Source organism: Pituophis catenifer, unplaced genomic scaffold (genome assembly GCF_029215685.1).
Source record: "Pituophis catenifer annectens isolate HBS135680 unplaced genomic scaffold, rPitCat1.0.hap2 SCAF_7, whole genome shotgun sequence".
Lineage (NCBI taxonomy): Eukaryota > Metazoa > Chordata > Lepidosauria > Squamata > Colubridae > Pituophis > Pituophis catenifer.
Window position 1 is genome coordinate 46,929,179 of NW_027256887.1, and position 23,451 is coordinate 46,952,629.

Below are 23,451 nucleotides of genomic sequence, written 5' to 3' on the forward strand. Positions count from 1 at the left end.
TCCCCCGACCCCACTTCACAAGGAGGGACTCACATTCGGCTATCTGAGGAACAGTGGCCTCCCTCGGGCAAAGACTTTCTCTAATGATTGCTGCCACTCCCCCACCCCTTCCCTGAGTCCTTGGCTGATGGAATGCATGGAAACCTGGCGGGCACATTTCCACAAGGGGAACTCCTCCCTCCTGGCCTAACCAGGTCTCCATAATCCCTGCCAGGTCAGCACCCCCGTCTGAAATAAGATCATGAATGAGGGGGGCTTTATTTACCACTGACCTGGCATTACATAACATCAGCCGTAGACCCAGGGTCTGAGACTCTGAACAACCCGGGAAACGAGCAGTGCTTTGGGGGTCGGAGTGGGCAATTGCTCGTAAACAACGAGTGCGCACTCCCAAAACATAATATGGCCCCCTGCAGCCATCATATCTGCCCCTCCCACTTACTATACTAATGCCCATTGCTTCATCCCCCTGCATCCTTGTCAGATTTCTGTCCCCATCCTCCCCACTATAATTATCAGACCCATTACCCCTTTCAGTGGATTTATGGATCCCCCCAGATCCATTCCCACAATCCCTCCCAGAATCCCTTAAAATAGAACTTAAAGATTTATCTAAAAACCCCCAAAGCCGTCGGTTTTTTGCAAACCACCTCTCAGGGTTCCAAAACCCGTCCTCAAGGGCGGCCCTTGATAACTGAGAGGGCCAGACATGCGAGAGGGGGGAATCTCGCAGTGTGTTGTGGCCCCGCCCTCTGAGCCTGTCCCATCAGAGGAAGAAAGCTCCGAGCATGAGGAAGAGGAGTCAGCCAGGCCTCCCTCTCCAGGCCCCTCCCCTCTGGCATTGTCTCAGGTGCTGGCCGAGGGAGAGGAGATCAGTAGGGAGACAGCTGGCTCGGATCAGAGTGACGAGGAAACATCATTCCTGGACGCACGCCTCCGAAGGCGTGATAAACGTTTGCAGCAGCTTAGGAGGCGTGCTAGGGATTAGAACTGAGTCACTGGACCACACCCCAGAGACTATATAATAGAGGGTAGTGGTCAGTGATCCTTGTGACGAACAAAAGTAAACCTTGGATAGTCACTAAAGCCTCATCTGGAACTGCGGAGAGAAATATTATTTCTGCTTGGACTTTTTGCACGTTAAGTACCTTATCTTTCTGTTTGTGAAAATAAAGGCATTTGGCAGACGGTGTGTCTATCGCTGCCAAGTGGGAGATAAGACCTGGGTGCGTTCCAAAGTGTTTCCTTAACCCTCGGCTGGCTGTGTTTGTGTGTGTGTGGGTACGGGGACAGATCACAGTGCAAGGAGCTCCGCAGTTGAATACATCAAAGATAGGAGCGAGTTGAAGGAGATGAAGGATCATTTTCTTCTAAGAGTGTTAGAGATGGTTAAGACAGGTAATTTAAAATAAGGGAGGAAATAGATGTAAAAGGGAGACCAGTATGTTACAAATGTCAATACATCGGAACATCATCGCCCTCTCACGACGATGGGAAGTCTTGTGGTTGTGGTAAGTCCATCCAAAGGAGGTGGGGGTAGAGGTCTCAAAGGGTCGTCCTCTCACAGCGACCAAACCATTTGAAACAAACAAAGAGAAGGTGGTCTATCTCCCCATAATCCAAGACTCTCGATGTCTGTATCTCCTCCAGTCCTGATACCAGCGATGGCCGAGGATTAGATCAAAAAAGTAAGGCAGAGCCACTGGACAAAGTATTTAGGGTTAAATAATCAGGGTAATCTTGGGGAATAGGTGGTAAATAAAGCTGCAGATCGATCTAAGATTGCAAGTTAACGCTGAGTGGTTGTAATAGATCTACATCTGATAAAGGAGAGAGGAACAGTTGAGGGGGAGAGTAAGTCATCATCTCCAGTTTGTAATCCTCAGTCCCTATCCATCACCTTGCTCAGGCTACTTAGTTCAATTAGTTTAATAAGTCCTCAGAGTTTCAAGAAAGGGGAGTGCAACAGATCCCTGGAGGTTGAAGGGATCCTAACATTTATAGCCTTTGCAGCATTGCCCTCTCCTCTATTAACAACGAGGGCTTCCTTGCAGCCTCCTGGTGTTGCCATCGCCATCGCTGCCATTAGCACCATTCCCCTCGCCATTGTGGTAACCCCCCTTGCCATAGACATCATCGCCACCGTATTGCTACATGCAGCGCCTATTAGCCCAGGCATCATTATCAACACCCTATCCGGAGTCACTGTTGCCACCGTCTCGCCAACCATTTCATCAGCTGTATTAGACTCAGTGGTTGACCCGGTCGTGACAGCCAGGCTTTGATGTTGACATCTTAAATCCAGTATTAGCAACATTAATTAGAAATCCTATATTTGTATTTAAAAGCAAGTCCTATTATACAGGGAAAAGTACTTCTAGATAAGAATAACAGAACTATAGCGCAAAATACAATTCTAACATGCTAGTTGTGATTCAGAACTAAGCAGGTAGCAAGATTTCCATTTTTAAATTCTGGTATCAAAATCTAATAATCTAGGAGAAGGAAGATGTGGACCATTTTCATTCTGCCTGTTCACCCAGATATATTATCATAATAAATGGGTCTTTCAAATAATGGCCTCTATTAACCATGTTTGTAAGAGGCTTGATACTTTTTATGGCAGACAGAGTTTCAAAACAGGATTCTAAAAGTGAATAATATAATACATCCATAACATAAATAAAACTCCATACTGGATCAAGATATGGATGGGGACATATGTAGAACAATAACTAAGATCATACTATCCAAAATATTATTTAAAAATCAAGGTTTTTTTTTAAAAAAAATCAGTAGATTTCAGTTATTTTCTCTAATAAAAATGCCAAAGAATGGTAACTGGTATTTCAAAATAAACAATTTAGATACTCCAATACACAAAATGCTTATACAACTGTCATTATGACTCAAAAATTTGAAGCTTAAGAGCACCAAATCTATCCTATTTAACTTAAGGTCATGACAGATCCCACAGCTTCAATGGAATCAATCACTTTTTTCTCACAATATTTTTACTATCTCATCTGCTTAGGAATTCTGAAGAAATTAAATTATTATGCATTATTCTGTGATCATGTAATTCTGTTGAATATTATCTTTTCTTAAAAAATGCTAATAATTTTAATTACACTGATTCAGTTAAAGTTTCATACATTTAGATGAGATTTGTTTCTGGAAGAGTTATGCTTGAAAATACTTCCTTCAATAAGTCAACTTACCTGTTCTATGTTATGATATTGTGCATGAGTACTTTGTAACTGAGTGCCCCTCCTAAAAGATGAAGACAGACTTGGAGGGACAGTGTGAGGTCTCACAGCATTGTACAGTGAGCCATTATCTCCATCCTAAAATATAAGAAAGTATTTATTTAACTGTAATCAAATAAGCTGGACTTTCTTAGTTTTTTCTTGAAAATGTTTTGCTTCTCATCCAAGAAGCTTCTTCAGTTCTGAAGGTTCTTGGATGAGAAGCAAAACATTTTCAAGAAAAAACTAAGAAAGTCCACTTGCCTTTTGAAAAGCACCTTTGGGACAACAGTGACATGGACTGAGAATCTCCACAGACATGTAATCAAATCAACTTGTCTAAAAAATTCAGAAAGTTCAGCTTATTGAGATGATGGAAACACATCCTAGTAACCCGGCACCAGTACAGATAGGCAAATAACTTAAGGAATTTTCTTGCTCAGATTTGCTACTCATCAGTATTATTTTTATGTGTAAATAATTTAATAACAAATCAGACATATATAATGGACACCAGATAATTGTATCTAATTAACTCTGAAATTAAATAATTATTTGGGTTTTCTTTGTTTTTAATTCCCTTTACTTTGAGTTAAAACCAAGAAAAAAGCTAGGAGGTATATTATGGGCTTGTATGCCAGGTTGAATATATACACAGATAACTAAAATGCCACATACAGGTAGTCCTTGAGTTACAACAATTCATTTAGTGACCGTTCTAAAAAGTGACTTTGCAGAATCTTCATGGTCACATAATCAAAATTCAGACACTTGGCAATTGACTCATATTTATGATTGTTGCAGTGTCCTGGGTCATGCGGTCACCTTCTGTAACCTTCAATATCAATGGGGAAGCCAATAGTCACTTAACAAGCATGTTACTAACTTAACAACTGCAGTGATTTATGTAACAGTTGTGGCAAGAAAAGTCATAAAATGAGCAAAACTCACTTAACAAATGTCTCACTTAAGCAACAGAAATGTTAAGCTCAATTGTGGTTGTACGTTGAGGAATACCTGTATAAAGAATATCTTAGAAATGATCGGAAAATGTTAAATAATTAATAATGTATTAAATGTATACGCTGCCTATTGTAGTCCATATAAGTTCGACTAATATTTGAACTATGGGTTTTGTAGTACTGTTGCACTGCCAAACTAATACCCAGTTTCCCCCAAAATAAGACATCCCCTGATAATAACGCAACCACGTTTATGTTTATTGGACCCGTGCTCCTCCTGGCTGGTACTGGCCACCCGGGAGGTAACACGAGGCTGGCTCCAGAGGATTATAAATGCTTCTCTGAGTGAGGGTTTCTTGCCTCCCGCCTGGAAAGAGGCGGTGGTGAGGCCCCTCCTCAAGAAGCCTTCTCTGGACCCGGCCGTTTTGGCAAACTACCGTCCGGTCTCCAACCTTCGCTTTGTTGCGAAGGTTGTGGAGAGTGTGGTTGCGCGACAGCTCCCACAGTACCTGGATGAAACCGTCTATCTAGATCCATGCCAGTCTGGCTTCAGGCCTGGGTACAGCACGGAGACGGCATTGGTCGCATTGGTGGATGATCTCTGGAGGGCTCGGGACAGGGGTTGTTCCTCTGTTCTGGTCGTTAGACCTCTCAGCGGCTTTTGATACCATCGACCATGGTATCATGCTGCGCCAGCTGGAGGGATTGGGGGTGGGAGGCACCGTGTTGTGGTGGTTCTCCTCCTATCTCTCTGACCGGTCGCAGTCTGTGTTGGCAGGGGGGCAGAGGTCGACCTCGAGGCGCCTTGCTTGCGGGGTGCCACAAGGGTCGGTCCTCTCGCCGCTCCTGTTCAACATTTATGTGAAGCCGCTGGGTGAGATCATGCGTGGTTTTGGGGTGCGATGCCATCTGTACGCTGATGACACTCAGCTGTACATCTCCACTCCAGACCTCCCCAATGATGCCCTCGAAGTGATGTCCCAGTGTCTGGAGGCCGTGCGGGTCTGGATGGGGAGGAACAGGCTTCGGCTCAACCCTTCCAAGACCGAGTGGCTGTGGATGCCGGCGTCCCGGTATAGCCAGCTGGTGCTATCGCTGGCTATTGGGGGCGAGTCACTGACCCCCACAGAGGGGGCTCGCAACTTGGGCGTCCTCCTGGACACACGGCTGTCTTTAGAAGAACATATGACGGCCGTGGCCAGGGGGGCTTTTTATCAGGTTCGCCTGATACGCCAGTTGCGCCCCTTTCTGGATCGGGACTCCTTGTGCACAGTCACTCATGCCTTGGTCACGTCACGCCTAGACTACTGCAACGCTCTCTACATGGGGCTCCCCCTGAGGAGCACCCGGAGGCTCCAGCTGGTGCAGAATGCGGCCGCGCGGGTGATTATGGGAGCAATGTGGCGCTCCCACGTAACACCTCTCCTGTGCGAGCTGCATTGGCTCCCGGTGGTCTTCCGGGTGTGCTTTAAGGTGTTGGTTCTCATCTTTAAAGCGCTCCATGGCTTAGGGCCAGGGTATTTGCGAGACCACCTGCTGCTACCGATAATCTCCCACTGGCCAATACGCTCTCACAGAGAGGGCCTCCTCAGGGTGCCGTCGGTCAGGCAATGTCGGCTGGCGGCCCCCAGGGGGAGAGCCTTCTCTGTGGGGGCACCCGCCCTGTGGAATGAGCTGCCTCCTGGAATACGATTGATCCCGGACCTCCGGACCTTCCGTAAAGCCCTGAAGACGTTTTTATTCCACCAAGCCGGCCTAGCCTAAATGGTTTTTAAATTGGGATTTTAAATTTTATGGATTTGGGGTTTTAAATTGGGAAACTAGTGATTTAATTCTTTTTAATTATCTTAACTTTTGTATTTGTATGTTTTTTAATTTTGGCTGTTCACCGCCCTGAGTCCCTTCTGGGAGAAGGGCGGTATACAGGCTTTTGAATGTATGGCAATAAGGGCAAGTGCTTATTTCAGGGTTCAAAAAAATATAAGACAGGATCTTATTTTCGGGGAAACACGGTATGTTTACCTTCTTTAATTTAGTTTACATTTTGAGCATAACTTGGAATGCTAACGTTTTCCCTTAGCAACCAACTTGCTGAAAACTAACTGCGAAATAAGAACTTTCTCAGGCTGAATAACAAAAGGCTTTTTTCTTCAACTGAGCATGTTAAGAAGTTTCAATTTAGCTGAAATTGTATTTTTTCACAATGAACTCTATGGGACTCATAATGTGTTTTCCCATGCTAATGTTTTACTTTTTTAATACTTTAATACAATGCTCTTTTCTATTGCTATGCTCACATATTATTGGATACTTTAATTTCTATGATGTAACTGGACAGATTATTATTTCTGAACCAATCAACTTTTACTTAGAAGTTATTTGTTGTGCTAACTATAAAAAGTAAATATAAGCTAGCTTTCAAGGTCCTCCTTTTGATAGGGGGAGTCCTCTTTATCAGAGTACTCTAAAACTTTTAAATGATCCTCTGACTTGGTTGCCTATTAGAGAAAGTAAGCCAAGGTAGAACCTACAGCAAGATTTGGCCATCACTATGAAATTAGGATGAAAACAAGCAGTCATGGTAGTACAATTGCCAATTGGCCTAAATTAGGCCTTATTATACTTAGCAATTATTTTTCCATACTCTGGATAAATCTAATCTTAATATCCAAATTGCCATTATTGACAGTTGCTTTATTCTCAGAATGCAGAGTACTTACTATACACTTGTCTTACATTGTTAACTTACATTTTGTAAGTTAACAATAAGATGATAAAATAAAACGAGTTTTTCACTTATTAAATGACCAACTGATAAATATAGCTGCAGATGAACTTCTTTTAAAAAACTGATATAAATCCAGGAAAATTAGCAAATGAAAAGCAAATAAAAGCTAAGGTAGATCATGAGAACTGTTTTCATTTCTGTTCCAGTATTTGCATTCTAACAACTGTCACATTTAGTATTTGCATATTTTTAATAATTTCCAAAAAAAACCCAAATAGCTATTACCTCATCTTCTGAATCGCCCAACTTTCCCAAGTCAAGACATGGCACCCTATGGAGAATTAGAAATTTAAAATTATAATACTTCCCTGATTTTTAGATGTCACACATCTTTTTCCTTCAAAGTAAGGTTGCTGATTTTTAAAAATGGATTAAAGAAAAAAAGCAGACCACTTTTTTTAGGAAGCAAACAAAATAGTAGAGATTTTTTTAAAAAAATTCCATTAAAAATCAGCAAGTCAAAATCATCCATTTCTATTATTTCTCACAATTAATTGCTTGATAGCAGAAAGATTGTTTATTATCATACAAACATCTTTTATTTATATCATTTGAATACAAAAAATATCCATCTCACATGCGAGTTTTCTGAACTTAATTAAGAAAGAAACATATAGAATACAATTAATTTGTAACATTAGATAGATCCATGTGAAACAGACTGAGAGATTACCAATTAACGACAATTTTAAAATCGAGAATTACTAATGTATAATATTAATTAGAAATCAACTCTAGTATTCTACCTTTGCAATTTTCCTAAATTCTCTAGCACAGAATTTGAAAGATGCCAATACCTGATGCAAAAATCAACAGGAACAATATACTCCTATATTGCATTCAAAAAACTCTTAGTCCCACCCAAAACTTTCCCAAAAATCTTTAAGTATATTTCCGATAAATATATTTACGTAGGTTTGTGCAAAATTTTTACATATAGGCAAATATATTTATAAACTTTCCATACAAAACCTTAAAATAATAGTATTTTATTCTATAAAACTAAACATTATATACTCTGTTGCTCCTAACATTGAGCATTATTTCTTAATCTAGGAACATTAATGATCTATATTGCAAAATAAGTAAAATAATAATTATTATTAAATTATTATTTTTTTGCTGCCCATCTCACTATAGGGCTACTCTAGATGGTTTACAACAATAAAAAATGAAGAAATAAAAAGGAATTTAAACAAACCAAAAGTAAAATAAGAAAACAATAAAATATACCAAGAAAAAAAATATATGACTAGCTAAAAATAGAGTAAGAATACTGTGTATATGCTGCTTTGTTACCAGAAGATGAGATATAAAAGTAAAAATACATTTGAGGAATTCTAATATTAATCACTTTTACTTTTCAGACAATTGTATCTAGACAGCCATAGAACTTCATGCATTCAGAAGCAAAGGAATGCCAATTTTTGCTAATCTCCCTTTGAAATCTACTTTAAATTAATATTAGCAAATGAAAAATGTGACATTAGATTAAAAATACTGAAATTTCAGTGTCAGCTTAAGCATTTTAAAACACAGAATTTTCAGCCATTGAAACCTTTAATGAAACTATACAATTTCTGAATCTGACATTACCACTTACCATTCAGCAATTCCATCAGTGAAATATTTGACAAGATTTATAAAGCATAATTATGATTTTATATCAGAACATAGGACACTTCCTTTTTTTTTTGCGCTATCAGCTGTCTGCCAAACAAAATGTGACATTCCTAGATCAGCAACATTTTAAGGGAAAAAAATGTTTCTTGAACTGTTTGATTTGTTTCATATTAGTATTCTTATACTATCATATTTGCATAGAATTTTTTTAAAAAGGGAAATACTTACTCTGCTGGTCGAGGACCATGGCTTAATCTTGTGTTTGGTCTCCAACCCTGAAAAAAGAGTACAAAGCTTTTGCTTATTTGTTTGTTTGTTTTCATGTTCCTCTATACTCAATGAAAGTGTGAACATAAATAAGAATCAATTATTAAAAGAAACAAAGAAATACAATAAGAATAATAAATTTACTATATAGTAGTTTAATTCAGGGGAAATCCAAGGGAATGGAAGCTAGGATTTTAAAAGAGTTTTGGTCAATTCTGTGGTACTTTATGGAGTAACAAGTTTATCTATAGAAAGTTTATTTATTTATTTATTTCAAACATTTACATAAACCCATCTTATACCAAACTCTGATGGATTCTTTTTAAATAGCTAAATAAAAATTAAGATTATTTATTTTGTTCTGAAGTATGGTATCCAGAGCCCTGGCAGGTAACATAAATATCCATTGGATAGGGTAACCTTCCTCCTCCTTTTACTACTTCTTGGTATTTTCTTACATATTGGAGATAATATATAAATATTATAATATATATGTTTCTTTCCAATTATTTGGGGAAAAACATATCAACTTGTCTTTTTAAGCAGATAGTTGAACAAGTACATTGGCTTGCTATTTGAAAGAGTAAATTAATGCTATTCTATAGTTCTATAAAATAAATTTCTTACAGGAAGATGCTCTATTTTACCATTCCAATCAGAAATCTTAAAACAGAAAAATGTTTCTTACATAATCTGTTGAAACATCACTAGGGCCATTTCACACAAAAAAATAACTTGTTTAATGAAACACTGGCTTTCCTATAACAGAAGCAAGAAATAGATGGCAAGACAGAAACTTCAATTAAATTACTGCAGATTATATTATATAAACTATATAGATTATATAAACTATAACTGGTATGCCCTAAGATGCAGATACAGTACAACAAAATAGTAGCTATTGGAAAACAATCATATATCTAAAAGAAACAGAATACTTATAAAAATGGAGAAATGTAATTTTAGATCTAAACCAATGTTTGGGAATATGAATCTTTTTTGCTTTCACTTTGCAAATATCTTTCATTTTCTCCACTTTCCTAATATTTAACTGGAAGAACAGATCTATGACGTGCTCTTCAGAAAGATGTCTAAAACAACTCCAGGTCTGTTTTTTCTGAAATATTACTCAACATTTCCAATTTAAAAATTACACATTATTCCTCTAGCTAACAAAAATAATCTCTAAATTATTTTATTCATTTAGAAAAATTATGTAGCTGTCCATCTTATGCAACATAACCCTGGATGGCTTATAAACAAAATAAACAACAGCAAAACATTCTAAAATAAACCTAGCATAGCAACTTCCAGGGCCCAAATAATATATTCCTCCACACATCAACAGTCAACTTCATTGGGCTTCACCCTCACTCTACCCCTATGTTTGAGCTCTTCAAGGCCCCTGAAGGGCTAGGAGAGGGGTTCTTGACAGATCTCAGTGGGAAGGTATTCTATAGAGCAGAGTCTGCTACAGAGAAGGTGCGCTTCCTAGATCTCACTAAATGGAAACATTTAAGGGAAGGAACTTGGAGTATCCCCACTTTACCTAAATGAATGAAATGAGAAGATAGTGTCAGTCACAGAACTTAGGCAGGATTGCTGCTAAATTACAGGGGGGAAGATCCCAATTGATCCCTTGGCCTAATCTCACAAAGTCTCATATCTGGCTATGTCTGAAGCAGCACTCCTAGTCACTCCTACCTCAGTGCCATGCTCCAAACCAGGACACACTTTGTTTATTAGAAAGGGAACTCTCACATACACACAAAACCAGGTTTCAATTATGTACAGCCTTGTTTCTCTAGTTAATAGATGCATATACGTTTCTGATCACAAGGTATAGTGATTTTGTGTGTGTGCGTGTATGTATGTGTTTTTCAAAATGAACATTCATTTTTAAATTTTGTAAAGTTAATTTTAAATGTACCTGAGAGGTCAGTAAAACTTGTCTTTTTGGAGATGCAGCAATTCCTTTAACCTCCAAGTCCATCTGAACTGTTTATAACTTAAAATGGAGCTGAAAAGTAAAATTATAAAGTTGACTGGAGAGGGATGATCAGATGCTATTAGAAGGGTTTCAACAAAATAAAAGAGGTATTTCTTTCACTTTAAATATATTTTCTATTGAACTGTTGAATAGTTCTTCTATTGAAGAACTATTCAATTGAACTTCTATTGAACTTCTATTGAAATTCTGTTCAAAAGCATTGAGCAGAATTTATTACAACAAACAATTTCAATGAATGTCATTTTCCAATCTCATCACAAGAAGCTTGCTACCGTAATTTAAACCAATCTTGCATACCAGTGGCCCTAAAGATAAGTATTTGAAAAATAATATATTACAAGGTTTGCTCTTAAAGTCATACAATAAAATACTTACAGGTACAATATCTACAGAAAATTAACAATTCAATCAGAGATACATGATCATACTAATTCAAATATTATTTCAATTTTAGAAAAGACTACAGTATCTGCAGCCACCATATGGTACTAGAGAAAGATGTGGCTCCTTTAAAGAAAACCAGGCAGATGCTATGTTCACACCTAGGTATGTTGAAAACTCCTCTTTAAAGATTGTAGACATAATAAGCAACAATATTCATATTTTTACCTAAGCAGATATATGTGTGTGGATGGTAGGAAAAGGTAAAGGAAAAGGTAGTATAGAGAACAAATACAAAGGTACTGTGTAGAGTTTTCCCAAGATTCATTTTGCAGAGTGCTTGTTTCAGAAGAGGAACAGGCAGAACTGATCAGCTGCCTGCAGAGAAGAGGCATAGGAGAGGCAGTTTGGTGTAATGATTAATGTGCTGGCCTATAAACCAGAAGACTGGGTGACTTTGATCCAATCACTCTCTCTCTCACACAGCTAAACTCACCTCACAGAGTTGTTGTGGGGAAAATAGGAGGGGGAAGGAATATTATGTTCCCTGCCTTGAGTTATTTAAAAATAATTAATATCCGACTTGCACCAAAACTTCAAATCAGAAGCTGGGCAACAAGAAGCAAGCAGTAAGCTCTACCCCTTAGAGGAACTGCTGGAAGTATCCATATTTTCTCAGTCAAAATAGAATAGAACAGAAACCTGTTGCCTGGAGAACAGGCTAGTTCAGCTAGGAAATTAACTGATTTCCTAGCGAACTAAAAAAACACTGAGGCTTTCGCGGATAGGGACAAAGCTCGATTTCCCTGCATCAGGTCAATTACCTATCAGGCAAAATGCCTTGCACGCCGAAAACACGCTCTGTGTCCAGAGGCAGACGCTTCCTTCTTACACGAGTTGACCTAGCTTGTTTCTGTAAAATAACTCTTAACAGCCGCACAAAGTCAGGAGAGCGAAGGGCGAAATAGGCATCTCCAGCTGTTTTCACCTTACAGCTAGAATGAGGCGCTTGCAGGGTTGTTTGTTTTGTTTTGTTTTTAATGGCAGAATATTCGACCTGCGTCTCATTGCCCTTGCTGGTTGACGCGCGCGCGCGCACAGCCATGGTTGCCAAGGTTCCCAGTAAACAGGTCGAAACGCTTTTTTTTCCCTCCGCGTCACTCTTTGAAAATTAGAAAGTGATCTCTAAACCGGGAAAGAACGCGAGTGACCGACCCTTCTCTTTTCCCACCTGCGTTTTTCTCGCTGTCCCCAGCTCTCGCTCCTGCCGTCCTTTTTTCGTGTCTCCCCACGGAGAGTCTGATGCGCGCTCCCTTACCGGGTTTTCCTTTTCCTGATTTCCGTCTGGTATTGTTTAGGAAGAGCCTGTTTACTCCGATGTACGTTTCTCCCAGGTTCTGCTGCTCCCGGTAATTACGAAAATCATTGAAGGGCAGCAGATTATGAGAATTATTCTACACCGGTGTTTGTTAATCCGTAAAGATTCTGTTTTATGAGTTGGTCTGGATCTTTTTTACAATTCGTTCATCTTTTAACAATTGGCCGTTGTCTGGGACCTCAGTGTGGCAAATGAATAATTCTGGACAGACCCAGCTTTCTCATCCTTTCTCTATTTTGTATAAATAATTTTATTAAAAGAAGATTGTACAATGTTTTTAAAAACTACAGACACATAGAAATATAAAAATATTATAAAAGAAAATTAAAAGTAAAGAACCCCCCCCCAAAAAAACATAAAAGCAGCAAATTCTGATCTACTTTGCAGCAGTTAAGCAAACTACACATAGAAATATAAAAATATTATAAAAGAAAATTAAAAGTAAAGAACCCCTCCCCAAGAAAACATAAAAGCAGCAAATTCTGATCTACTTTGCAGCAGTTAAGCAATTACCATCTTCTTCACCCTCTCATATTGCACATCAGTTCCCTTCTTTCCATAAACAAACCTTTTAAACAAATCCCAAAATCAGTTCATTTTTATCCTTTTTCAGCAAAAAGATTTTCAGTGTTTTATAAAAAATAGTTGTACTTTCTTTCCTCATTCTTTACCCAGTTTCTCCAAAGGGTAGCAAGCTCACAATAAATGCCAAATATGCTGCATCAAATACAGATTTTCATTTGTTTTTGATTGCAGAAATCATTGTTACATGGACTATTGCCAGTAATTGAAAACAATCCTCCACAACCTGAAGTTCTTTATGTATATGGTTTCAGAATTCCAGAATTCTCAGCAAAGCCTATTAATTTATGACCAAATTGGTGTGAACTCTTATCAACTACCATGTTTCCCCAAAAATAAGCCCGTCTTATATTTTTTTGAACCCTGAAATAAGCTCTTATTATCAGGGGATGTCTTATTTTGGGGGAAACAGGGTATATACATTTTCTCCACGACAGATCTCTTAATTTGTACCTAACCCATTCCTTTAGGTCTTCAAATTTTCACACATTGCCACCATAACCGAGTTCATTCGCTTGACTGCTGGTCATCCTCTTCTCTTTCCACCTTTCCCAGCATTAGAGCTTTATTCAGAAAGATAGGTTTTTCTAGGTGTCCAAAGTAGGATAATCTGATCCTGGCTATTTGTTCATACTGCTTAAAAATCCTGACAGCTAAAGTCTATTCATTGGGAGACAATTCATACTGGCAAAAGCAGCCCTAAATTGACTTACTGTATCTTTAGTTCTTAAACTTAGAAAGACTGTAGAAGAGAAATAATCCATTCCAAATTGATACAAAATCATTCTGACTGATGTACAATACTCTGACTTGTCTACCTTATGCAACCCATAATTTGATTTATGCAATTAAAAACAGTTTATATACCACAGAATGGGGCTTGGCTATATTTATTATCATTTTCAAGAGCAGCTGGAAAGATACAACATATTTTTAAAGAACTATAGTACTGTCTTATCAATTTACTAGATATTACTAGCAAACTCCATGTCAGATTTTATACTAGAAACTGTTGGAGGGGAGAATATTTTAGCAGTTCTATAGGCAGGCCAATCCACTCTCATCTGGGCTTTAAACTTTATTATATAATAAAAAATATGTTGCCAGTGTTAACTTTCAATAAAGGACAAAATATCTCATTACCTAAAATTAAATTTTTCATTGTAAGACAAACCCCTCTAACATTGTGGTAGCTATTGAATTTCCTGGCAAAGGCGCTGTTAACAAATTACTCTGTTATATTCTCCAGAGTCACTGCTGCCCTTATTTTATAACAATAACCATGATAAATGATAAAGAAAAAAATTCTGGACAAACTCAATGTCACAGAATTTTTACATGGTGGGAAATTGCTCTGGTACCTCAATCAATTTATGAATATCAAAGACTTTTATAGGGATTCAATTTGCCACCATCAGCAATAAATTATGAAACCAGCTTTGAAAAAAGAATCTACCCTTGTAGTGTCTATGTTGATGTCCTGCTTTATGACTTCTACAGAAAATGCCATAATACTCATAGCAACTATTCTCACATTATTCTGAGAAAACAGATCAGTCATATCATTGCCCAGAGCCCCTCTTTGAGGGAGATGGATGGATGGATGGATAGATAGATAGATAGATAGATAGATAGATAGATAGATAGATAGATAGTCAGTTAGTCAATCAGTCAGTCAGTCAATCATCTATGAGGATTTTGGAACTGCATAACGTCAAATTTGCATCAATAGCCTGCAAAAATCAGCAGATTAAATGATAGCAAAACACCTTACTAAATTAAGCACAAAAGTAGAATCAGGGTAATGTGGTTGGCAATTCATCATATAATTAGCTATCATACATGCATTGTATTTAACTGCTTCATTTTAATTTTCAATACTAATCAGTTACAAATAAAATCTAAAGGTTATTGATATTTAATGAAAGGTAGGTAGCTTGTCTCAAACATACGTAGCTTGTCTCAAAGAAATATACCTATTTCCACTGTTTCAAAAAAAGAATATCAGAATCCATATTAAAGTTACATTGAAATGTCAAGTAACTAAATAATTAATACCGGTACATTCCATATTTCTTGCGAATAATTTCTGCAGAGCCACATAACACAAACTTACAATATCTTTTATGCCCATTCCCACAATAACTTTAAAAATGAAACTCTGCGATTATGATACTGGATAGAATTTTCTGTGCAGTATATGCAGAAATTATTTTATTCCAAATAAATAGGAAATGTTAATAAATATATCATTTTAAAATATACAGCAGTTATTGTGAATATATTTACAATTTTTAGAGTGTATTGTATAGTATGTCCAATATTCATTACAGTTCGTTCATTCGTTCCTAAGACGTCTTCTTAACCCAGTATCTAATTCTGTTATATCTCGATTAGTTACTTCCATCTTCTTTGGTTCTTCCATTGTGCTGAGTAAATATTCATGATCAAAACGCTGATACTTTTTTATACCATAAGACTCTTCCATATCTTCAAATAAGGCATCATGCTCACATTTTTCATAAATATCCTCATCTATTTTTACTTCTGGATGATTGCTGAATGACTCTATTAGATCTTCAAGCTTCTCTTGGCATGTATGGTGGCTAATATCTTAATATACATAAAAGGAAATTGGAATACAACATTACAATTAGGTTACTGTTTTTGCAATTAAACCAATTTTTATGTTATCTATTAAATCATAAAGCAAGTTGTTGCAGTTTGTTCTAAAAGCGAGTTAATAGGTCAGTTAATAGGTCATGTATAATATGGTAATTAAGGGGCAAGAAACAATGAGAACTCTGGCCTTGCTTGGAACTTTAGAATAGATCAAATAGAAGAAGCCAATTCATATGCGCAAAAGAACATGCAGATTATTGCAATATTTGTTAGAGTAGGAAAACCTGCTTAAAAAATAATCAAAATATCTAGTAGTAATTTATTAGAGAGCATTAAAATCCTCCAAAAGTACCTTCTGGCTTCATAGCCGATTTGTCTAATCCACTTTCTTTCATCATCTTTCTAATGGACTCTAGTTGTTCCATAATTTCATTTTTCTGATCAGAAGCCAAAGTATTAATACTGAAAAGCCAAAAAGCTGGATCAGAATTAATCAGGACAAAAAATAATTACAATTCTATTAAAATAATATTGAATTCATTCATATTATTAGTAAATTTAAATCAACCACATTACCTATATTTTACTTAAATGAAACTAAATTTCCAACTACATTTACGTTGTTCATTTCTAATCAGTCCCACACAGTATTAGGTGAAAACCAAGCTAATATAAAATTGATTATATTTCTGTTCACTGTATTAAAGCTATTCCAGATTTTTTACATATAGTACCGTATTTTCCGGCGTATAAGACGACTTTTTAACACATGAAAATCTTCTCAAAAGTCGGGGGTCGTCTTATACGCCGGGTGTCGTTCTCCTGTAACCAGGCAGACCAGTCCAAAAGACTCTGACGAGCCTTAAATGGCTCTGGCGATCCAAGCTCTGGCGATCCCAGCTGAGTTGCCTGCTAATCAGGCAACTCAGCTGGGATCGCCAGAGCCCTGTAAAAGAAAAAAAGTTTTCCCCCTCCAGCTTGCTTACCTTAGCTGCTAATCGCAACGCTTGCCTTGCTTCGCTTGCCTGAATCCATTCCATCAGCAAGCCACTCCCTGCCTGCAATCAAGCAGGCAGGGAGTTGTAGACTTCAACTCCCAGAATTCCTCAGCCAGCTTTGTTTTGCTGGCTGAGGAATTCTGGGAGTTGAAGTCTACAAATCTTAAAGTTGCCAAGGTTGGAGACCCCTGTTCTATTGGGTAAATTTTTTTCCCCTTTGGGATCTTTTTAAAAAATAGTTAATTGGGGTTTTTTTTAAGTTGTTCTTTTTTAGACCTAGCCATTTAAAGTTTAGGAAGTTTTAAAGCTTTCATATAAAAATAAAAATAAAATAATATTTGTGCAGCTTTCTGAGATTTAGTGTGTTTCTGTAGTGTTTCACTCTAACTACACAAACACACAAAATCTCACAAAGCTGTATGTGGAATTTTGTATGTGTAAAGTGTGAAAGTTGTTTTTTTGGGCTTTTTGTGGCTGTGTGAGGTTCCTGCTTGTTGCAGGGGCCATTTTGGGTCTAGCACAGCTGCTTTTACATTGTGGGTGAGCCAGTTGTGTTGTGTTGTGTGTGTGTGTGTAAAGTGTGAAAGTTGTTTTTTTGGGCTTTTTGTGGCTGTGTGAGGTTCCTGCTTGTTGCAGGGGGCATTTTGGGTCTAGCACAGCTGCTTTTACATTGTGGGTGAGCCAGTTGTGTTGTGTTGTGTGTGTGTAAAGTGTGAAAGTTGGTTTTTTTGGGCTTTTTGTGGCTGTGTGAGGTTCCTGCTTGTTGCAGGGGCCATTTTAGGTCTAGCACAGCTGCGGGTGAGCCAGTTGATGTTTTTTAATTTTTATTTGGTGTGCGTTGGAAGAGGGGTAGTCTTATACGGTGAGTATAGCCCAAACCCTATATTTTAACAGGAAAAGTCGGGGGTCATCTTATACGCCCAGTCGTCTTATACGCCGGAAAATACGGTACTAAAACACAGATTAATACTATATCCAAACCAGCTTATAAACTTAAAATCTAATTACTTTTTAAATGGAATTGTTGAATAATATCAGTATAGCTTTTTAAAAGTACTGGAAATTCCTTCAATTTGTCAGTCACCACATGATTTTAATTATATTAAAAAGCCATTGCTGCAAAGTTCTAAAATACAAATCTGTGGTTATTTTGATAATGCAGAAACAGAATTGAGCTATGTTTACTTTAAAGTAGGCATAAGCAACTATAGATATTTTACATACTTGTACTTCAAGACACAGGTATATAAAAAAAAAATAAAGCATACTTGATATACAGTATTTTTATTTATTTTTTTCTTTATTTAATGACATAATTGTTATAAGTTGTAAATTACCTCAGTAATATAATAGCGATATATGTTTTTCAAAAATAAAAAAAATTCTGTGCTTGAAAGATTAAAGGTTAAAAATGATGGCACCTTTAAATTCTAATTATCATTCCTTTTTACCCCTAAAAGGGGTAAAACTCTCGGTGAAACATCAGTTGTAATAAGCATTGCCAAAAATAAGAGGAAACATGCCATTCATAATATATTGACATTCTGTTCTTATTTTAAGTTCACAAACATGATGTCTCAGATCTCTTTTCACATCTGAAATAAACAACATAACATTTAAATGAAATGCTATGATTTAATCTATTTGACTCACCAGCTTGAAAGTGGATCTAACTGAGTCAATAATGAATTTAACATTTTTTCCGTTTGTGCAAGATGTTGCTCCAATTCCAAAAGTTGATGCTCTAAAGTGAGAATATACACTTTTTAAAAGCTAGCATAAACTGAACATCTTTAAGATTAATCAAAAACTAAAGCAACAGGCAGAAGTGGAAGTATAATAGCTACAGTTCTGTTCAGATTGTAGGATCTGAAACAAAGCATTTTTCTAATACGCATGAAGGAATTCCTACTGGATTCTAAAACAAATTGTTTTATGCCTTAGATATTTTTCAAAAATTATTTTAAAATATTTGAAGGCTCAAACCGAAAATGAAGTACTATTTCTAACAAACAAAATTACTACAGACAAAGCCACAATGCATTGAAAAGGAATTTAAACTGATCTAGTCCCAATAAAGGGGATGCGGTGGCCCAGTGGCTAAGATGCTGAGCTTGTCGATCAGAAAGGTCGGCAGTTCGAATCCCTAGCGCTGCATAATGGAGTGAGCTCCCATTACTTGCCTAGCTTCTGCCAATCTAGCAGTTCGAAAGCATGTAAAAATGCAAGTAGAAAAATAGGGATCACCTTCGTGGGCAGGTAACAGCATTCCGTGTGCCTTCAGCATTTAGTCATGCCAGCCACATGACCACAGAATTGTCATCAGACAGCACTGGCTCTTTGGCTTAGAAACAGAGATGAGCATTGCCCCCTAGAGTCGGGAACGACTAGCATTTATGTGGGAGGGGAACCTTTACCTTTACCTTTAGTCCCAGTAAAAGCAACACAATAAATGTCCCATTTAGATACATTTTAATACTGTATTTCTCTGAAGTTATATTTACACTGTCATAGTATATACAATGTGGCCCAATTAGCAGTCTGTTTTACTGAATGTAAGATTATTCATGTATCAATTCCAAACCTTATTCTCAAATAGTACTTTCACATTTGACTAGAATGTTGATTAAACCATTTTGTATGCAGTTATACAGTATACTGTTTCCCCAGAGTTTAAACAAAATATTGTTTAAAAATTAAAATGAGATGTCATTGTTTAACTGCCGAAAGAATTTTTGCTAAATAGCTTATCTGTTTATGAAATCAGATATGATTCCATCTTGCCAAGGAAAAACAATGTTCTGCAACAGAACCTCCATTCCAGCAAGGAACTGAAATAGAAATCTCACAATAAGCCTATCTGGAATGAAAAGAACTCATGTATATATTTCTCTATAACTATTGGTGATGTTTCTCAACACAATAAGGAGAGTAAGAGTGCAAGTTAATAAATAAGTAAGTAAATAAGTAAATAAATAAATAAAGTTATTTCTGCCTAGTAAATGGGTCATTTCAACTTAAATGTCTTTATTCACTTTGAACAATGTGTCAAGGTCTAAGACATATTATTTATCAGGATTTTCCAAGTAGGTGAATCTTTCACATGAATTAATCATTAAAGCTTTTAACTATGCCATTTTATGATCTAAAAAAATCAAGTCTCTTCTTTGTCTCCAAAAAGCTCTTGCACTCATCTGCTGCAATTAGGATCAACATGAATTCAGTCTTTCTAAAAGAATGTCAATCATGAAAAAGAAAGTTAAAGAAATGCTATTCCACATAATTTTTTTTCTTTGCTGATACATTCACATTCTGTCAAAGTAAATTACCGGTAAACTTTTGGCTGTTTTTCAATTGTAAGAAATTGTTCTCTTTGGATAAGAAGTTGTTCTCCTGATGAAGAGAGAATTAATCACCACAGAAATGTTTTCCATTTGCTAATGAAGCAATAATAAAAACTGGAATAAACTGTTTTGTCTTGAATGGGGAAGCTATGGTTAATGAACTCATGTATAAATCTCAATATCAAGTAACATTTGATAATTTGTACTAGGTTTCTACTATAAAAACTATAAGCAAAACATTTTGACCCAATTCGTACCTGTTTCTTTTGTTTTTTCTTCTGCATTTTTTTCTTTTTTTGATAAACTTTCTTCCTGCGATTTCATCTATAAAATCATAAAACAATCTCTATAAGTGTCTTAAATATATAAGACTAATAAAAGTACCAATATTATATAATGTAAACAAAATATTTACATAATATTCCAAAACATTCCTACATTAGCATGCTTTCTGTTTAGTTCCAGTCCTTTAATAAAATTGTCAATAGCAATCCAGAATATTCAGATGAAGTAAATTATAATAAAATTATAATTTCATTATGCTTTCAGTTGCATAATGCAAGTTCCAAAAAGTTAGCAACACAAGGACAAAATGCAATTTAAAATACAGCAAATTTAATTATTTCTCATATATACATTATTTTCCCCTTTTGTCTAAAAAAAAAGTATTTTGAAAGGTTCTAGGAGCTGCCATAAAAACTATTCAAAAAATACAAGCAGACATGAAGATGCAAGTTGTTCACGCCTCCTCTGTACGAGTACGTTTCATTAGATTATATGTGCCATAATATTTTAATTTTTACCTCAACATTTACTAAGATAAGAAAACTTGAATTTCTATGCGATGCTTTATATTTGGCAAAATAAGACATATCTATAAAGGTGCTTATTACAAAATAATTCCACCTGGAAGTCTAGATTTGATTTTTGTTTTTTAATATTTACCTTTAAGAATTTGTATAAAGCAAACACACCCACACTAATAGCATATAGCGGCATTAGGGTTAAAGCAAAGTCTCTGCCATTGCCTTTAGTCCGTTCAGTCTTTAACTCCTTCTCCATTGCACTTTTCATTTGCTGGATGCTTTGATATGTTTTACTTTCAGGAGATTCAAAATTCGTGGGTGTATGCAGAATTTTCTCAGCTCCACCTACAGAATAAACATTTTAATAATTCAGAGCCAGTTAAATCCAAAGCCAGTTAATAAAAACTAGTGCTGTAATCTGGGATTTATGTGCTGAAGTATAGTATTTGTATAGATAGTTCCTATCAACAAACGCATTAATAAGAATCCCTTTATTAACAGTTTGTGGGAAAAGGATAGAAATGATAATAAAAAGAACAAAGATGTTTTTCGTTAAGAGAAAGACAGCAAAAGCCATATCTACAACACAAAAAACAAAAACCCCATTTTCCTTTAGCTCATACTTTACTGGCCAGGCTGTCTAGAAAGGACATATTAACCCAATAAATAGAGACATGAGTCCAAGAAAGGCCGACCTACCCTATGGAAGACCCGGTTTCTCTAAGTATTTCCAGCTACAGTTGCACATGGTGTAAATATTAAGGAACTTCTCTATAAGGCACCTTAGGACTAGTTTCTTTTAACATAAGTCCCCTAGTTGCAGACGGAACCCTGACATCAAGCCAAACAATCATTGAAAGAAGACAGCTTTTTATCATATATATAAAAATGTGGTCTCCCTTTGCCTGCCACGAAGGGACGGAGTGTGGAACAGGGAAGAAATGGGCGCCGGTACGATACCGTGTCGGGGCTGGTGAGGAGCTGGCCGGCCAGAGGAGGTTTTGGCACTCCGCGGAGACTTCCCTCCCCCATTGAATATCCTGGGCATCACTACGAACAGGCAAAGTACCAGCACGACAGAGACGAACACCTGCTGCATCGAAGAAAGCGCCATGCCGTCACGCAGTGACAACACTGCCCTCCGAGAAGGGGCTGCCGGCTTTACTCTCGGCCACCTACAGTCACTCGAATAAACCAATACCGGCTGGAAGGAAGCTGGAAAAGGGGAGCGGAAGACAAACAAACCATAGATTTGCGAAGGAAGACCTTCATCTTCGGTTCATCTTTTTTGTAGCGCCCCCTAATGGGCTCCAGGCACTGTTGGCGTGGCGATAGGTGGCAGGAAGGGGAGTGAATTCAACGGAAACTTTCTGTGCACCTCCAGCATAAAATCTTGCTTTTGCTTACAAAAGAGGGAAAACTGCTGCTTACAATTGTGAAAGGATAATATAAATATGTAGTTCTGCAATAAAGCTGATGAGAAAAGGGTAAACAGGATCATTAATCCAGTGTTTTGGAATTCAAAAACAGAAAAACAGATTCAAAATCAAAAATTCATGAACAGAATTCAATTTCTGTTCATTATCACACTATTGTAAATGCAGAAGAAAGCTAAAGGCTATTAATAGTGGGGAACATAAATTCTAATGTAATAGAGCAGGGGTGGGCAACTGTGGCCCTTTTACAACCTTTGGACTTCAACTCCCAGAATTCCTGAGCCAGCTGGCTCAGGAATTCTGGGAGTTGAAGTCCACAGGTTGTAAAAGGGCCACAGTTGCCCACCCCTGTCATAGAGCATATAAATGGATACTGAAAAATGTTGCTGATATCAGAAACAATTTAATAGCGATATCAATAGCACTTAGATTTATATACTGCTTCACAGTGCTTTTACAATCCTCCCTAAGCAGTTTACAGAGTCAGCATATTGCCCGCAACAATCTGGGTCCTCATTTTACCCATCTCAGAAGAATGGAAGACAGAGTCAACCTTGAGCCTGGTGGAATTCGATCTGCCAAATTGCAGGCAGGCAGCAGAATTTGCCTGCAGTATTGCATTCTAACCACTGTGCCACCACAGCTCAAGGAGTGTATGTTGATATTTAGAATATAATTTTGGCCGCACATTGCTTTCATAGGACCTAAAAACAGTTGCTCTAAAATGAGATACGCATCTATAGAATATTAAATACTGCATAGTATGCAGACTTCAAATTTATATAGCCTTCACCCTATGGGCTGTAAAGTGATAAAACAAGACCCTTACTTGTTTTTGGAGGATATGTACCAGGGGTGGGTTCTAAATTTTTTTACTACCGGTTCTGTGGGCGTGGCTTATTTTGTGGGTGTGGCTTGGAGGTCATGTGACTAGGTGGGCGTGGCTAGCTGGTCAGAGTCATTTCTGGAAGGTCCTCGCACTTACGACCCGACTCATTTGTTTGC

General features: G+C 37.1%; 2 protein-coding genes across 2 annotated transcripts in view; both read right to left on the bottom strand.

The window, feature by feature from the left end:
- Window positions 1-10,898, bottom strand: part of CAPS2 (calcyphosine 2) — a 41,297-nt gene extending 30,399 nt beyond the window's left edge. Inside the window, exons 1-4 of the mRNA XM_070947298.1 lie at window positions 10,819-10,898; window positions 8,850-8,896; window positions 7,224-7,269; window positions 3,222-3,347 (exon numbers count right to left, since the gene is read on the bottom strand). Coding sequence (XP_070803399.1) covers window positions 3,222-3,347; window positions 7,224-7,269; window positions 8,850-8,896; window positions 10,819-10,881 — 282 coding nt within the window. The 5' untranslated portion in view covers window positions 10,882-10,898. The remainder of the gene's footprint in view (window positions 1-3,221; window positions 3,348-7,223; window positions 7,270-8,849; window positions 8,897-10,818) is intronic.
- A 4,189-nt stretch (window positions 10,899-15,087) lies between these two features.
- On the bottom strand, window positions 15,088-22,199 carry CCDC107 (coiled-coil domain containing 107). The gene is made up of 6 exons (XM_070947288.1): window positions 21,971-22,199; window positions 21,150-21,355; window positions 20,462-20,528; window positions 18,514-18,604; window positions 16,215-16,324; window positions 15,088-15,853 (listed from the first exon to the last, which is right to left on the bottom strand). Exons 1-6 carry the CDS (start codon window positions 22,122-22,124, stop codon window positions 15,579-15,581), a joined length of 903 nt encoding a protein of 300 aa, XP_070803389.1. The 5' UTR covers window positions 22,125-22,199; the 3' UTR covers window positions 15,088-15,578.
- Between the last annotated feature and the right edge of the window lie 1,252 nt (window positions 22,200-23,451).